The sequence below is a fragment of the Condylostylus longicornis genome, unplaced genomic scaffold (genome assembly GCF_029603195.1).
Source record: "Condylostylus longicornis isolate FDR11 unplaced genomic scaffold, ASM2960319v2 ptg000055l, whole genome shotgun sequence".
Lineage (NCBI taxonomy): Eukaryota > Metazoa > Arthropoda > Insecta > Diptera > Dolichopodidae > Condylostylus > Condylostylus longicornis.
Genome location: NW_026578024.1, coordinates 979,559 through 998,954, shown reverse-complemented (window position 1 = coordinate 998,954; position 19,396 = coordinate 979,559). Strand labels below are relative to the sequence as shown.

General features: G+C 27.2%; 2 protein-coding genes across 10 annotated transcripts in view; both read right to left on the bottom strand.

The window, feature by feature from the left end:
- The window catches only part of LOC129611654 (serine-rich adhesin for platelets), a 103,873-nt gene extending 86,555 nt beyond the window's left edge, over positions 1–17,318 (bottom strand). For 3 of the 9 annotated variants that reach the window (XM_055524886.1, XM_055524894.1, XM_055524892.1), the window contains exon 1: positions 16,995–17,317. The gene's annotated coding sequence lies outside the window, so the exon portion shown is untranslated. Of the gene's footprint in view, positions 1–6,979; positions 7,886–9,470; positions 9,534–10,428; positions 10,796–16,994 lie in introns of those variants that run through there. The other 6 variants (XM_055524888.1, XM_055524887.1, XM_055524891.1 and 3 more) reach the window with 6 other exon arrangements.
- LOC129611920 (ADP-ribosylation factor-like protein 16) lies at positions 1,884–18,639 on the bottom strand. The gene is made up of 5 exons (XM_055525343.1): positions 18,336–18,639; positions 18,146–18,270; positions 17,992–18,090; positions 1,983–2,146; positions 1,884–1,917 (listed from the first exon to the last, which is right to left on the bottom strand). The coding sequence occupies exons 1-5, from the start codon at positions 18,637–18,639 to the stop codon at positions 1,884–1,886; spliced, it is 726 nt and encodes a 241-aa protein (XP_055381318.1).
- Positions 18,640–19,396: the final 757 nt, after the last annotated feature.

Below are 19,396 nucleotides of genomic sequence, written 5' to 3'. Positions count from 1 at the left end.
CACTTTTTGCCCATATGACACATTTTTTTTATGTACTTACATATATTGCATCTCTTCAGGTTAAGTTGCAAAAAAGATTAAATGTTTTGTTTTTAAACAGGTGTTAAATTTCATCCAAAGGCAAAAATTGACGAACCTAAACTATCGTCAGACCTGTCAATAGTGGGGGAATTCAACACAATATAAAACGGTTATAAATGGCCATAAACTCCTGAAACCATTAGTTTCAATTTATCATGTTTTTATGTCTACATTCCGTAAAGGAAAGCACGCAGCCTCAGCACTGTGGACTAAGCCGAAAAGTCACTTTAGTCTTTCTGCCCTAACTTTCGTTCACTTCAATCTTTATGTCCCAAGCCTCTCCCTTATAATTCGAGAGGCCTCAATATTTAGATACTGTTTTAAAAAGCACCCTATATTTCATGACACAGTTCCATAATAAAAGACCCAGAATACTGCCTTGAGGCAAACCAGCCCTAATACCCCTAATCGTGGAGTACTCCTTGTCCTGTTTAGTTCAAAAAAGCCTATCAGGTAAATATCGTACACATATCAATTTCTTAAGTTTAAATAATAAACCGTCGTGCCAAAACTTGTCAAATGTCTAAGCCACTTCCAGAAATAATGTCGAACATATTTGCTTTTCTGCTAACGGCTTTTCAAAAATATTTTTTATTCCGTGTACTTGGTCAATTATTGCATGCTTAGTTCTAAAACCAAACAGAGGTTCGAAATCAATTTCTTATTTCCTATTGTCGGCATTAGCCCTGTCAATAACAATTTGCAAAATTATTGCAAAAATTGCAAAATTTTGCTTCGTATAAATTGGAAAACATTTTCCAGAAATCTTTTCGGGGTTGCTAGATATTCGTTATCATTTCTGCTCTCCGTAGATAATATCATTGAGATATCGTCAATTCTTAGTAGCATGTCTTGCACTATTTGCATTATGCTATTGACAATTTTTTCAGATTTTTGCATTATATTTTTGTCAATTTCTTTAGTTTTCATGTCTTTGCAAGGTCTTTTATCCATATAGCTTTCCACAATTTTGGAAGCCACTTGTGGGTATGTACAACAAGTTTTTCAGATTTTTGCCTTATGCTATTGACAATTTTTTCAGATTTTTGCATTATATTTTTGTCAATTTCTTTAGTTTTCATGTCCTTGCAAGGTCTTTTATCCATATAGCTTTCCACAATTTTGAAAGCCACTTGTGGGTATGTAACACAATTTTTTAATTTGTGTGATATAAAAGTATTAGTCGTTTCATGATTACTATGAACCCGTTTAGGCCGATTCCTTTTCATTCCCCCTTTTTGTAATTCTTTGGCCACTAAACAGCCACGGTATTTGGCATGATGGGCCTCACTGAAGTTTGCACATTTGGTGTGAAACTTATCTTTCTCATTACACTTTGCCGTCACATTTTTGAAGAATGGATCCATTACTTGTAAGAGGCTCAAGTTTTACTTTCATGTGCCGAGAGGCTCAACTCTTACTTTCATTCTATTTTATATATTTTATTTATGTATGCCTTCCGTATAATTGAACGATGACATGGAAAAAGCAACTTTTTAATAGTATTCACGTTATTTTCTTTCATGTTTTCAATTCTATTTATTGCATTAAAATCCCCTTTAGGTAATTTCACACTTAATATCTTGCGGCTCACACGATGGATGTAGGTTTCTGACCATTACTTTAATTGGCCTCGTCAATTTATTTTTATAAGTATGCCATTCTAATTTGACTTTATTAATAGCTTAAGTTAGTCGTTATTATTTATTTTTAACATCATTTGAAAGCAATTCATTTTGGTGAATTTCTTTGAGTTTATTTTGGTTTTAAGAATCAAATCGGTTTTTCTAGTCAACTTCTCCTTATCTGATTCGTACACGATTACAACCATCTTGTCTTTGTCAGTGCAATTTTATTCTGTTGTTCCAATAATTTTAGACTTTCCTAATTTGCAGATCTACTTTTCCCGTTCCTGACACAACTTTTCCAAGTCACTTATACTCGAATCGATCGTTGGTCCACTTCCTTGATGTAACGGGCCTTTTACATTACTTTCAGAGGTTTTACTTTTGCTGTCTTCTTCAGACTTTCTTTCTTTATAACCTTCTATGGCTTTTCTTCTAACCTACCCCATAGTTCATTATTTTAAAATTTAATTTAATTAAATTGGAGATCAAATGTTTTTAAAAATTTATGTGAATTCGTAATAAATACTTAGTCTGAACTATTAATTCTTTGCGAACAACAGTAAAAGACGTTTAGCAAAATTTCTAAATAATCAAAACACTAAAATGTTTTACATTTGGTGAACGTAAGCAAAAACTGAAGTTTCTTAAGTAATATTTATTACTTCTACATCTCTTTTACATACATATATTGCATATATTTTAATGATATTTGAAATATTTTGAATCCATGTATATATATAAATTCAACAACTTTATCAATAAAACATTAACCTTAAAAAGTATTTAAGTTTGGCTTAAACTTTCAATCATGTCATTTAACATTTCTTTTAATAAACATTAAAATAACTTTTAATTACTCAAAAATTAAGCAAGGGTATTTTCCAATTATGTAATACGAAGAATATTAAATACATCAACAATAAGATTATATTTAATTTCTTTTTTTTTTACAAATTGTTTTCTACTTAAAACTTTCTAACCAATTTTGTACAACGCAAACTTAAGAAATTTTTTTAATTTTTTGCAAAATCTAACGAAAATCTGTTTAGTGTCATTTTAATGAAATTTTAATTGACATTACAATATTAGGTAAATTTTATAAATTAATATTTAATGACATTTACATTCCTTAACTTTTAAAAAATTTCTTTAAAAAAAACCTAAGACAACTTTTTCGTTTAATACCTTTTTGTAATGTAATTTTCAATAAGTAATAAAAAAAATTTTTCATTTAGTTCTACAATATATCATTCAATTTAAAAACTAATTTAAATTCAATTTAACTTAATTTGAATTATTCACAATAAAATATTGAGTTTTAATATTCTTCTCGCAGATGCGTGTATTAACACATGTCTCTATACACATAAAAATACATTGGCTGAAAATATTCAATTAACTATCGCAATGCTACAATGACGTTTAGTATTTTTATAATCACGAAATTTTAATGTAAAATTATGTGTATGAACCTTTAATTTTAATAAAAGTGAAAATTTGTAAAATATGTAAGTAAATTATATAAAAATAATTTAATTTTTAATATATAGGTGGATGTGTCAGAAATCGTCGCATTTAATAAATAAACATAAAGTCACTTTGGCATAAAAATATTTCAGTTTTTCTTATTGAATTAATTGCAACTTACTGAGGTTTTTTAACCATTAGCCAAAAACTTTCTTTTGTAAAAATAAAAATTATTGGCAAAATTTCTTAATGAAAATTATTTATATCGGACATACATATACATATTTTGCTTTAAATGAAAGGTGTAATACACGATAACACAAAAAAAGTGAAATATTTTATACAAAATGAATAAAAATCGAATGCGTGTTATTTTGGTGAAAACTTTTCTTATATATATCTATATGGATGTATATAGGTTTATATTTATATGTATGTTTCTAAGATATTGGAATTCTCTTCTCCTTTGAAAATAAATTAAAACATGAAAAAAGCCAACATAAAAAACATTATAGTTACTTACAGTAAGAGTACATTATAAATTACTAAGTATACAAAGGAATTCCAAAATTGTTTTTTTTTCGTTAGTATAATAAACTATGTACTTTGGGTTACTCAAAAGGTATTCTAGAATCTATCTCTGTAGCTATTGTCGGGTTTCCATTATCAGGATCTAATGGCCCTTGTTGAACTTTAATTAGTTCCAATTGGGTTTAAATTCGTTAATAATTTTTAATCTAAATAAATAAATTTTAACTAAAATAAATTTTACTTTTGACGGTAACTTAATTCAGATACATATGCATGGAGTTTCCCGAGAATTAACCGAAAAATTGCTAGTGAAAGTGTGAAATATAAGTACTATAAAACAACTATATTATACACATACATACAAGCTATTCATCATATGTATGTATGTTTATAACAGTTTTAAAAATGGAATTGTCGTTTCAGGTTAAGTCAATTTCAACAAAATTTTAAATGGAAAAGAAAACCCAACCAATTGCTTTTGACTAAGTATTAACTAACATTTTTACTACTAAATATTACTCCATCTTTACCGGAAATCTTAACTATCTTCAAATAACAATAACGGATTTATTCGTGTAAGTAGTAGTTTTTAATTATGTGCACATATATTAAATATTTTCACTTTTTTCACATTCATTATGGTCGCGCAATAACCCTTTTATTAACAATCCTTCCCTTGTCATTTTTATAAACTTTTTCTTTCAATATCAAGGTAATTTAAAAATTAATAACCTCGTCTTTATATTTTCAATTACAAATTTTTTATTAACAAAACTATATTAAACTATTTTTTATTTACAAAACTATGATAAAGTATTCATTTTTAATTTTGATCACAATAAACGAATTAAAATGAACATGAAAAGCTTATTATTTTTTGCATAATTAGCGATTAACTTGAATTCATTTAGAATATATAAAGAAAATTAATAATTATTAAGAAAATTACCAATTTATAAACCAGTTTGAAATTTGTGTACAAAAGCTTTCAGATACAAGAGTTTCTTCAAACAATCCCAGTGCGAATGCCTACGAAGAACAAAGTGAGTCTAGTTTTTAAGATTTGAAAATTTTATTCGAAAAGAACAAACGACTCAGCGATTTACGGCGTAAGCGTATATAGGAACTCGACAACAACCTCTTAAAGTTAGTCAATTTGGCAAATTTAAAACATTTTAGCCAGGCCATATCGGCCAATACTAATTGATTAAATAAAATTTTTCATACTTAAAAAAGGGAAAGTAACTTTTATACTGAAAATGTATTACACAAATTTTTAACCACGTAGTTTTCCAAAAATTTAAAAATAAATTTTCAATGCCACTCAAGCGAATCTGAATATTTATTAATTTTAATATTTTCCTTATTTTTTAATATCGTTCCAGTGCTTAAAAAAAACAGGATACTTTGTACAAAAATTCAAACTTGGGGTTATACATGTTTTATTGTGTACATTGTAGTATATAACACTGTTAATACTACAATATTAAATTCAACTTCCGCATAATTTCAATGAATGCAAAAAAAAAACAACTGTTATCCTCGAAATTGGAACTTAAGTTAAGTATAAGCAATACTTTACTTTAACACAAACACATATACAAGTGTTTGTGAAATCACCAATACGTACTTTTACAACTATTTTTCCTTTATTTTTATTTTTTACATATTATGATTTAATTACATATCTCAATTTCACATAACATGTATAAAAATATCGCCTTGGTTTAAACTTAATAAAAATAAAAACAAGTTTTCCCAAAAAATTTTTGTTGAAATATGAAGACACGCTGTGAAGTTCACAACTTTTTAATATTATGAGATCGTATTACACCTACATAATGTTCGAAGGGTATACTAAATTTGCCTAACCGTTTAAAACGCTAAGAATGCTTTTGATCAGTGTCAAATGCTGAGTCGATTTGATCATGTCTGTCCGTCTGTCCCAGCGATAGCTTAAAAACTAATTGAGTTAAGCTCACCAAATTTTCACAACCGATTTATAGCAGTAAATATCAGAAATAAATACGCTAAATTGGTACCTATATTCTTGATAGCAATCTTGGTAGACAGTAGCTGTTATTTGGCCATAATAACTATTGATAAGACAACTGCAATAGGAATTTTGCCATATCTCATAATTTTTAGGGCGGTTATATTTCATAAAAGTCGTTTGAGTTTATATGCATACAATACCATACATATATATACATATGTATGAAATAGCACTAGACATATAAAATGCAAGAGGTTGTATGAAACTGTATGTCAATTATTTCCGACATTTAAAATCATTTATTTGTACGGGTATCACAGAGTTGACACGGTCAACTATATCTTTTCTTGTTTTTTTTATTCGGTGTTGCTCTCGTGAAAAACTAAAATTGAACTTTTATTATACATGTAAACTTATCATTTTGAAGAGCCACAAATTAAATTCGTTCACTTGTAAAGCATTAATCTTTTGCAAGGAGTTCATTATTAAAACTTTTTTTTAATCAAATTCAATTGGCATTGGAAGCAAACATCGACATTCATTCGGAGCATTATAAATGTTCATGGATGTTTAAATATATTAGTTTGACAGACCAGTGGCAAATATCTAATATTAAAGAGCCATCCATAAATTTGATGTCATTTGCTTTTACATTTGGCCAATATGGTTTGCCTAAAATGTTATAAAATTGTTAAATTGACTAACTTGTTCCAATTGAAGTCAAGTGACCACGGGATACAAATGAAATTACAATAATAGCTTTTAACATTTACTCCTTTTCTGTAAGTACAATTTTAAAAAAGTTAATATATGAATGTAAATTTTAATTGTGTAAACTAGCACTAAAACAAAAGGAATGTGTGCAAAACAAGAACTTAAAAAAAACAAATTGAAACAAATTGAAACTTTCAAATAATAATGAAGACATTAAGTGACAAAATGTTTACATGATATACATAACTGTAAATCATTAAAAATTTTATCATATATGTATATTAAAATACTGCGAGAGCGTTCTACAACTCCGTATGAAATCCGAACTGTAGTATCGCTCGTGTTGTGTTGTGGAATAATTTTTTAAATGACAGCTTAAGTTAACTTATTGTTAAAACGTGTAAGTAATGTGGCATATTCGAAGATACTTAGTAAAAAAGTTTTTGCTGGGCGACATTAAAATATTGTTATTAATTGCTCAAAACTTAAGTACTAGTTAAAATATTATAATATACACATGTATTTAGTACAATAAATATTTGCTAATTATTTATTTACCAACCTTTTGATAAAATTCTGTATGAATAAAGGAACGAATAAGTATCATAAATTTACGCATACATAAAGTTTTTTATTTAATTTGAAAATTAATGTTAACCTACAGTATAACAATTAAAATATAAAATTTATAACAACTTTTTTCTTGTACTTTTCTTAACACCAAGCACTCGTTTTATTTTCAGTTATGGAACCGATATGGAAAATGAATATATGAAAGCACGCATGCACATCTTTTGCATTTCGAAATTATGTGCATTTAAATACGAATCAAATATTTGTAAACCGTTATGTCAAAATAAAACAAAGTCTTTTGTTCTTTCATCAGTTTTCTTTAACGCGCGAAATACAGTTCGTTGTTTTTTATTACACTCCGATTCAAATTTTTAAAACATCCACTTTTAAAATAGCAATTATTGTAAAATAAATTATTTTTCTTTTTTTCTAAATGTTTTTCGTAACAAAAAAAATCAAATAATTTTCACGTGGATCACTTTTTTTTTCACCTCGTTTTTATTTTGTTTGTTACTTTAGTTATGTTAAAATTTCCGCACTATTCTTTTATTTTAAAAGAGGCACTCATAGTTTTAATATAGAAAAAAAAGTTGTTAAAATGAAGAAAGTAGGTTAAAACAAGCTACAAAATATGAAAAACAACTTCTTTTCTTCTTTTTTAAATTTTAGAAAAGATTTTATGCAGTTTTTTTTTTCTATTTGAATTTTTAGTTTTACTATTTAAGTATTTTTTGTTTTCTTTTTCGAATTTTAATATTTTATATGCTATTATGAAAAATATTTTTAGTATTTTATTACTGTGTTTCTTTTCTTTTGCATTAATAATCGTTATTATAAAAGTTTTACTTAATTTCTCGGACATGCACAATAGTTATTAAATGAAATTTTTGTATTCCTATAAAATATGATAAAATAAAATTAAAATATTTTCTCCTCATAAGCACTTATATTTCTTAAATATGGTTTTCAAATATGTTTCAGCTAGTCATTACAAATTGTTGTATGGAAAATTGATATTAATTTTCATACAACAATTTGTAATGCCATTTATCGCAATAATAAATAAGAATATTAAAAATATCAAAAGTTTCTGATTAAGAAAATGCCTACATGTTTGCAATTAAAAGTGAAAGAAAAATTAAAATGTACCTCTTTTGTACATTTTAATTTTTTTTAATCAATTAATCGAATTTTCAAAGTTTCTGTTGCATTTGAGGTAGATGAACACTAATAAACTTAAAAAGGAAAAGCAGACATAAAAGTGATTGGTAAATACGGCCCTAGTCAGCACTTTGCATGCCTATTATATATCCATTTAATTTTATTTATTTTCCCTTGATTTACTATATGCATTTATATTTCGACTATTAACACGTAACTCTTTTATTTTAATTGCCAACTATAGTTAAGTTTTTCTTTCCATTTCTACATGGAGAGATTGATAACGGAACAATTAAAGAATTGTATGAGTTGAAAGCAACTCAATAATATGTAGGAAGTCAAATTTGAAGAAATTAAATATTTTGTTAAAATTCAAAAGGCGGCAAATTTTTAGTTGACTCACCACTTTTGCAAAAAAAAAAAATTATTAGTTACTCGTATTCAAATCAAATAAAAACTAAAATTTTCAAATTGAAATCATTTGCAAATATTTATTCTAAAATTAACAAAAAAGCAAACAATAGTCAATTTAATAGAAAAAATGATGCTAAACAATACTAATAAAACCTTTTAGAATATAATTTTATTTTAGAATCTCTTCAACAACATACACTTGACCGTTTAGTATACCATTATAAAAACTATATTTGCATTTTTACAATCGTAGATTTAAAAACGCCTACACAAGATTTTATTTTCATTTGGAAATAAAAATTTTGTCATGGTTTAAAATAAATTCTTCATATTTTAAGTATGGTTGTTAAATATAAATTTATTTGTTTAACACGTTGGCATGGAACTTAGAATTTATAATACCAATATTTCAAGTACAACGGCTAAACTATTAAGTACAAACGCAAAAAACTTTATTTTTGAAATCTATAAAATTGATATTAAAACATTATTCATATCACAACATACATTAAGTTTACTGCATGACATAGTAATTTAATGTCCACAGCAAAGGACATAATGAATCTAACACTGATTATACACAGATGGTTTATGTATCAAAATATTTATGAGGCATATATATATAATATATATAATTATTGTTTATTCAATCATATAGAATTGTGATTCACATTAGATATTTATTCAATATTTTAAAAGATTGAATTGATGATTTCAATTTGGAAATAATGCGATTTTGTCAAGTAACTTGAAAATGATTAAAACAAGTAAGAATTTTCAACGTGATGCAGTTTAAATTAAAAAAAATTGTAATTTTCAAATTTTAGTTTGGCTTTAAAATTATATTCAAGCAAAAATATATAAAATACTTAGAATTTAGAGAATACTTATAGAGAAGTTCATACTTCAATATTTTTGATTGGCAGTCATTTACTTTTACATCTACTTGGAATTAATTAAACATTTATTAACAGATGCCTTGAATTTTACATTTACATTTTTGAGTAATTTTTGCCGATTTGAAAATTATACATACGTTAGTATGTATATGTATGTACGTAATTAGCAGTTGATCATCGGGTTGATAAAGTTGTTCACGATAATTTTTCCTAATTTCCGTAACGAAATTAAATTTTTTGAAAGACAAATTTATTTGTTCACACTAAGTTGTTAATTATATTCTAGTTATTTTGAAATTTGCTAATGGTAATACGCACCAATAGCCTGAAATTAATATCAGTTTAAAAAACACAATAGTTTAAGATTATTCCGATCTTGATAAGCTGTTCTATTTTAAATATTTTTATTTCTATTTCGACTATATTGATATTTCCTGCTGATACTAATTAATTCAATTCATTTTATCTAATTTTCTTTCCTTTTCTTAATAAATTAATAAAATGTAAATTTCACCGTTAAAAAAATCTCTACATCACTTCTTAAAAAGTGACTAGTAAATGTCAAAAACACATATTTAAAAAATTAAAATTTATTAAAATTAATACATATTAAAAAAATTTTGACGTAAAAAATTTTTTAATGAAAGTTCGAATGAAATTCTTTATTGATCTAAATATATAAGTATGTATACATACATATATTTATGTAAACATATACATATAGAATTATTTGTATGTATATATATATTTTTATAATAATTTAAAATCGAATTCAATATAAAAAAAATTAGTTCAGCACTCTACTAAAATTTAAAAATTCTTAAAATTTTTTTGTTAATTAAAAATAAATTTATTCCGAAAGTTTTTAAAAGACACAACCAATATTTGCAAACAAGCAATCTCGAAGTTAAAATATTGAATGAAAAAAAAGGCTTTAGTTTGAATATGTCAAAAAAAAACTAACAGAATATTAATAAATAATTTTTCTTTTTTTGATCATTTTTATTAGAATATTTTTTCGTTTTACTTGAATATTAATAATAACTTTTCTTTTCATAAAAAAGCTATTTGTTATTCTTTTTATACCGACACAGTTTCAATCGCTATACAAATCTTTTCGAATTGACAAAACGAGAAAAAGTTCGAACACGAATATTGACAATTAAATTGTAGAAGTCTTAAAACTTGTGTAAATTATTTTCTAAAATTATGCAAAATTTTTTATTAGGCATTTTTTCCTAATGCACCGAAATCAGACAATAAATATTTATGCGATAACCGTTACATTAACTCAACAACGTCTCGAGAAAAACTAAAATTCCGTTTGTTTTATTATGACTTTATTTTCTACCATTACCATCTATGTTTGGTTTCCTTCATTTACCATTACTTACACCACTGTTTGAGCATAAATGATCGATTTTTGTGTGATTCAGCTAGCAGCAAACTTGCTTGGTTTCTTTTTAATTTTTATTTTTTTTTGTTTTATTAAAATAAATTATTTATTCAAACTTAAAAAAAACGGGTAAAAGAAAAACCTTTGAAAATTCAAAAGCAGCAACTTCAAAAAAAATTGTTAATAAAAGATCATGCCATTAAAAGAAAACATAAAATGGGAGAATTTCACATAAAGTAAAGGAGAGCAAACAAACTAAAACAAATACAAAAACAAAATTAAAAACAGGAGAGAAATATTTAATATTAAAGAGCGATCATTTCTATTTAGTGTTAGCACTTTTATAATACTGTATCAAAATAATACAAAATTACAGTATGGTATATAAACATTAATCTACATTTTGTATCTCTTTATATAAGAGATTATATACTTATCTCTTTATATCAATAACCAAAACTGGAAAAAATAGAGTTGACTGTCTCAACTCTTTGATACCCGTACGAATTTGTTAACCTATGTGCGAGTAGATATACCATAACTGACTATGAGTCAGGCTATGACTTTAAGTTGTCGTATTGCCATATTAATTTATGCAAAATTTCAATACTGTGATTTCAATATTTTCCAAGACATGGTCAAACTACTATTGACGTTGTATGACAGCTACCAGAAGGAGTCAAGCAATTTCAATGACTTTTATCAAACACAATAACCTCAATAATACATTCGCTGTGCGAAATTTCAATACTATAATTTCTATAATTTTTGAATGAAAATTTGGTGATCTTAGTTCAACTTGTTTTTGAGTTATCGTTCAGACAGACGGACGGCCGGACAGACAAAGTCAAATCGATTCAGAATTCGACGCTGATCAAAAACATACTTGAATCTATGTCTCAGACCATTATTTCTAAGCGCTACAAACGGTAAGGCAAGTTTAGTACACCCTTCGAACCTACGTTCGTACGAGTATAAAAATGGGAATTTACAGTGTAAGTCGATATACAATCGCGAAGTAAATAACATTTTTAGTGTATTTATACTTACAATAAAAAACATTTCACAAACTGTTTGCTATATTAGTTTATGCCGATTTGCAAAATTTATTTTAAAATATTACTTAGTATGTATGCTTTATATTGTATGTATAAATACCATATCATAAAAAGCAATGTTTTCAAATGTAGGAAGAGTTAGAATAAATGCATTTTTTACGAAAATATATTGCAACTCTTTTTATAAAAACTTAATGTTTTGGGTTTATTGTTGCAACTTTAGTTAGAATTTACATTTTTTTACTCAATATAAATGTAAGTAAACAAAAACTAAAAGTTTTACAAAATCTTATTCATGTAAATCACTTTAAAATAATGTTCCAGAAACTTCCGCAAGGGCAAATACAATATTTGGAAGCCTCTTGAACAACTTACAACAAAAGTTTTTTTATATTTGTGGAATTTTTTCATATTTCTTTTCGTTTTAATACTACGCTTTAATGACATGATTAAAGCTATTATATCTTCGATTCGCTATGAATGTTTTAATTTTGCCGCATGGTTCTACATCGACTGAATAGGTTTTTCGCAATTAAGTTTCATCAAAAAAATTTTTCAAACAGATATAAAATAGGAACAGTAAAAACAATAATTTTCATCAAAGGACTTATAATGAGTTATTCTTAAGAAAAGACTTTGTTTAAAAGATATACTTTAATATACATAAATTAGAAAACTTGGAGACAAAGTCAAATTAATTACAACAAAATATTCTTAACTTTCTGATTTTAAATTTATGAAATAGATTAATTAAATATTTTATGTTTGCGAAAACGTAATTTCTCTTCTTATAGCAATCTATAGTTATAGAAAAGTTATTAATAATATTTTTAATCTTGCGAAACAATATTTTAGATGAAAAGACCTGTGCTCCTTTTATGGTACTTTTCAATCCAAATTTTGCTGCTATGCATTTTTTTCTAAAATTTTGCTACTTTTAATTTATTTCAAGTGTCAATCTTCCTTATGGTACGGCATTTTATAAATTAATGCATATCTATACAAAAACATACATACATATTTATTTAAAGTCTTAAACTCTCACTAATTACAATCATCGTGTAATATGCAGCATATCAGTTTATGAGCAATACTTCATTGCTGCAAAATGAAATAAAAAAAAAATTCGGACTGGTTTACTAATATACAGAGTTTCCGAAACTCAATGGTATTCCAGATGATAAAAGCAGGGTGATAGAATGAATTTCAATTGAATATAAATTTCAAAATTTTGTCGATAAGTTCTCCAGCTTAAGAAAAATTGGTAAAAAAATTGAATAATTATTAAACTGTTCAGAATAATTTTAAAACTTTTCGCAGCAACATGAGTAAAATAAAAAAAAAACATTATATTTGAAAGAAAAATATGAAATCGCTCAACTTAAAAGGAAAAAGTTATGCCAAGTTTTTTGTTATTTTGATTTGAAAACAAAATCTGTAATAAACTTAATGTATTACATACATTATAAAATCATAAAATTTCTTTTTAATTCTTTAGAGACGAAAACCTGCTTAAAACGGAAATATTTTTTGATCCCCTGAGATTCCGTTTTAGACAGATTGCACTGTAATTTGTTGCGAAAAAACTTGTTTTTGCTTTTTTCTTTTAAACTGGATCCCAAATTTCCCTCGTTGACACGATATTCTCGAAACTTTTGGAAATATTTTGACCTTACTGAAAATACTTTCAGTTAATTTTCTAATGTTTTGATCTCAGTTTTTCGCATGATAGACATTTCATTTCTGAAATTTTTCCCATATTATGCTATATCATAAAATGAAGGTCAGAATACAGGGCTCTTCTTCCTGTAAAAAACGGTAGGTTAGTAACGTGGAATTATGAGTAAATGACGGGTAACCAACGGGACCCACAAAGTAAAAAGTTTTTTTTTGTTGTGCACTACACCATTGAGTATTGGGCACCCTGTAAGTATGCAAGCACTAAAAGGAGCAAACAAGTTTGTCATTCTTAATTTAAATAAAAATATATACTTATGCATATTTGTATACATCTAAGTAAGTATGTATATAGTAGAAACATAGGACCGTTTAAAAAAAAAAAGAAAAAATTCTCAAATGGTATGAGTAAATCAATTTATTCAATTCTTAATGTAGCAATTGAATTTTAAGCAACGTGTGCACAACATTATACTAAAATTTGTTGATAATGCAATGATGTAGATTGTAGATTTGTGCAACAGGGGCAACAGTGCACCGCGACCACGTATAAGGATCTATTGTGCGCCCCCATCCGAGTGTGGGGCATGCCCTACAACACATGCTGGAGATCCACCCTCCTGATGAACTCAAGCAACTTGTGAGGACCAGAAGACCGTAACTCCGCCACCGTTAGAGCAAAGTCCCCCAGCACCTTCCCACTCCTACGATCCAGACCATCACATTCCCCCAGGAGGTGCACCGAGGTCTCTCCATACTCCCCACAGAATCTGCAAGTAACCTCATTCCCCAGGCCCAGCCGACTGAGGTGTCCCCTAAGCCTGCAGTGCCCGTCAAAATGCCGATGAGGACTTTCACCTGGTTCTTGCCCATCCCTATAATTTTCTTAAATCGCTTCTGGTCATAATCTCCCAGGAACTCCTTGGCTTGCCACAGCCCCGGAAGACTTCTCCAGAGCTCTGATCGCCTTCTTTCTGATTCCTTCCTTAATTCCCAAGGAATAGTATGTGGTCCGATTCCGCAGAAGGGCTCTGGCCCAAGAAGAGTGTTTGCCACCTTCCTTGCAAGCGCATCAGCGGCCTCATTTCCTTCCACGCGCACATGGCCCGGCACCCAACAAAGTGTGACCCGGTTGCATCTGCCTAACTCATTGAGCTTCTCAAGACAGCCCCATATTGCCGCGGAGGACACTGAAAACGAGTTCAGCGCTTCAACCACAGCTCGGCTATCCGACATAATCATTATTTCCGGTCCCCGATACCCCCTTTCCAGGCTAAACTGCACGCACTTTTCAATGGCGTGCAACTCAGCCCGAAACACACTCGGAAAAGTTCCTATAGGTTCGGAGAATTTGGTTCTTGGCCATAAATAGCCCCGCACCCGTCCCAATACTGGTCTTTGACCCATCTGCGTATGCAATGATGTTAGAATTTATCAATTACAGTTAGAATTTCTTCTCAAAATAACTTAATATTTTTTTAAATAAATTAAGTCAAATTGCACAACCACACTTATATATCTAAACGTTGGCCCAGCAATTAGATTTATAATATCACAAACAACATGACATTGAAAAAAAAGAATGGTCATTGCAGAAATAGAAAGAATGGTCCCTAACAGAGTTCCCTGGAGAAGTTTTGTGGAAGCCTTTTGCTCTTAAGCAGAAAACATTCTACATTTTGACACCATAATAGTTATAATTTGTTTTCAAAATTGATTCTTATAATAATGGATTTTTATAATAACACAATTGAGTTTTGTAATAGGACAATTTTTCATTAATAATTAATTTTTTAAATCAAAACAAAAACAATTGGTGATACAAAAAAATACTGAAAAAATTTTAAAATAAATTTTTAATAATTGTTATCTGCAATAATTTCAAATAAAAAATTATCGTTTTGTAATTAAATAATTAGATTTGATAATATTTTTTTGTGCTAGATAATAAAATAGCTACGAGTATTTAAAATAAATTACAAAAAATTTCAACAAGCTGCAGTTAATTTCAATTAAATATTTTTTTTTAAATAAAAAAAATATTTAAATTAACTCTTAATTATTTACAAAAATTGAAAAATAAATTTAATGTACAAGAAATTACACGCGAAAAGTAATTAAAAAATGGAAGAAAAACTTCAATAAATCCTTGTTACGATATATTGTACCTAGATATTTTCCTTAGTCACCCACACTTAGTCCGCGCGCGCCTCATGTAAAATGTACAATTTCTATTGGAAAATACTACGGTACGGATTAGTGCTGTGAGAGGTATTACATAACGTACGTATGTAAGTTACCATACAAGTTTTTACAATATACATATATATTTATATTATAAATGTGAAATACTCTAAATTTTCAAGTTTTTATTGTTGCTGACATTGAAACAATGCTCTATTTATTATGTATGTATGTATCTACATACATATACATATCTATTTAAATAAAATTGTTTTCTTACATGAAACGTGGCTTAAAGACTTTTAGCCAATATTTTTAAATATTTTTCATTTTGAATATTTTCATTTGGTTATATTTAATTTCCGACAACGTTCAGCAAATGTTTTAGAATGGCAACCTTAATAATTTGAAATGAGATGTATTGTACATTTGCCATTCCTAATTAATACAATAACAAAACTGATCGTGTGTTTGATCGTGTGGCAGTATGTGTTTCATTTTTTTCAAATTTTTTCGCAATATTTGCATAAATGTAGTCATAGCTACCTACCCATGCAAAAGAAGAAAAAATAATATTAGCAATAATTTAAGCTTTTTAAACAATTTTGTATGAATGCTCATTTTATTTATTAGAAACAAAATAAATTAAATAAATACATATGTACGTTCATATCTAACATGCAAGTAGACATGAGACATTAGATAGCGGGTTAGGCACATGGGTTCTATAAAAAATGATGTAAAGAGATTCAAAGCTCCGTAAAACAAAAAGGCAATACAATTAATAATAATTTTCTCGAAAGAACCGTTTTAATTGCAAATAGTTACGTTTAAAATAATTAATCTGAACTTAAATTTTAAAAGGAAAATTCTTGTTCTTGCTGTAGTCTTCTACAAAAAAATATTAAACTCCGACTTGATTTAAGCCGAACTTTAACAAATGTGCGTAAGCATGTAGAAAACCACGTACATTTATGTGATTAAAATACTTTAAGTAACTCATCACACAAAATATAGAAATTGATCAATTCATATTTAAAAAAAATCTTAAATCAAGTTTCAATTACTGGTTTGACCGCAACAACTCACCACATAAACAGACGAAATTTTAAAAATTTTTATAAATTTTACACTTTTAATCAAACTGATGTGAGAAAAAATACATACATATGTATGTATGTTTGTTATATTTATGTTCATATAATAAATACTTACCAAATTTAAAATTACGACCTATAAGTTTGAATAAAACTATTAAACGCTTAATCGATCAAACCTGAGATTAATGATGTTCCACAAATTCTACAGTAGTTGCTAATCTAAAATCCTGAGTAATGTGATGACTGATGACAAACTTCATAGACCAAATTAATTTTTTGTAAAATGAATAATATTTAAATTTTTGGTAATTTTTCAAATTTTCTTTTCCAATTAAACCATCAACCAATTAGATGACATTTTATCAACAATATTATTAGTGAAATTGTTAAAATGATAAAAAAGACATTTTTAAATACATCTACAAACAAATGTAAACAATTCTAAAACTAAATCTTAAGTAGTTAGGCACTTAATAAAGAATAATTTCTTCACATCACATATACAAATTATAATGACATATCCTCATTTATCGTCCACCCAATCCACAATATGATCACTTCATCAGCTGGATAAGCTTTTTTTCTTAAAAGGTAAAAGAGCTTTTAAGCCGCTTCCACAGTTTTAATTAAAATGTCATTTTCTATTTAAAATTTGACAAATCTTTTGACAAAACAATCGTGAACAGATTAATATTTGACAAAACGAAATATTTTTAAATTTGACGAAAAACAATATTTTTAGACAAATAGTTTAGATTCTAATATAATAAAACATTTTATATAATTTTCCTTGAATTCCAAATAAGGAAGTACTCAAACCGATTACATAATTTCATATTTCCTGCTAAGGTACAAAAGTAAGCACGAAATGTAAACACAGTTTGCGTCACGGATTGTGGAAAATTAAATTCGAAACAAAATTTCCGAAAGTCCTCTTTAGTATTCAAGGTTTTCCAAATGCATTGATTAGAAAACCGATGAAACTAAAATTATTGAAAAACATATAACTTTTTTACATTAGTTTTAAATTTTACTAAACTTTTTGGATTATACATTTCAAAAACATCAATTCTACAATTACATATTAAAAAATATTATCTTTCTATTTATGCCGTATCTAGCCATTTATAAATGTCTTCAAATCCATCCCTTGTTATCGGACTAGCTTCGACTATAACCAAATTTTGTTTCAATTGTTTCTTTAACTTTGCCTATAAATGCTTTACATGTTATAACTCTTAGATAGTAAAAATTAAAATTTTTTACCATCTGAAGCATCAATAGCGCTTCATTCCGCATTTGCCTATATGCCAAATCCATTTTAGTCAACACTAATAAAAATTTTGTCTTCTGCAGTCTCGGATCAGCCATAATGGAATATAACAAAACACCTAAAATTCAAACGTTATATTCATATGTACATATATACTCATAAATTTCATTTCTGAATCAAAACCTGCACATGATATTTGGCATAAATTTGAAGTGTCAACCACATAAATTATTTTGTTAACATTATTAAAGTATTTTCGCCATAAAGGCGCCATACAGCCACCAATTTCTAAAATAGTGCTATATTTTTCTTTTTTATTAGATTGATTTAAACCACTTATCAAGTAATTAGGAATAGCAATTTTGAAAATGTTTGTTCCAACCGTTGAAACGGAGTGAGTCGTAATGTCAATAGTGCTTTCATTTTTTAAAGCTGAAAGCAAATGAGTTTTTCCAGATCCTTTTGGTCCAACACAAATACAAGCCATAATTTATAGCAAAAATCATTTTACTTGTGAATGTTGGTTTGCTCTTCAGAATTGTTCTATTATTTGCTTGAAAATATTTCGTTGCTATGTCAACTTTACCCTACTTTTTTAAATATTTTTTAAGCTGTTTACAAGTCTATTTAACATTTACACATCTAAATTTATAAATTTACGATCACAATAGAGAAGTGTTTTTATTTTCTTTAGAAAAGCTGGTAATTTAATAATCTTATTAATTATGAATTTTAGTTCAATTTAATCAATAATTTATATTTTGAAAATAATTTTCTTGGTTATAATTTATAAGGTTATTATGGTTTGTGAATGACTTACACAAATATTCGCCGATAGGATGGTAGAGTTCGACAAAGATTGGTTGCTATCGAGTTTAAAAAAATCGGCATTTAAAGTTATTAAAAAAGTTAACATAGTGAATATTGTAGGTTTTAAAAATAAAAAAATTTTTCAAAAAATTTTATGTTTATTTGATATTTTTACATTTTTACTTTATGAAATAAACGAAAATATGTTTTAATCGAGTGCTCGATGCGATGAGTACACCAGTAATAGTACTGTAGACCAGGAAAATGCAAATATTAAAAGGATACGAAAATGTATAAAGGTTGATCCCGTAACATCTATTAGAACATCCCTTAGAGTTACCAGAAACTAAGTTAGTAGAATTGATTTTATATTTAAGGTCCCAGAGCGTTAACTTCCTAGTAAAGTTTGTCCACATTTCCTTCAATATACTTTT

Coding starts and splice junctions, on each gene's coding strand:
- LOC129611920 (XM_055525343.1), bottom strand. CDS start 18,639: ATGGCTTGTATTTGTGTTGGACCAAAAGGATCTGGAAAAACTCATTTG. Junction 18,271..18,335: donor ATGCCAAATATCATGTGCAG/GTTTTGATTCAG, acceptor TTTGAATTTTAG/GTGTTTTGTTATATTCCATT. Junction 1,918..1,982: donor TTGTGTCAGGAACGGGAAAA/GTAGATCTGCAA, acceptor GCACTGACAAAG/ACAAGATGGTTGTAATCGTG.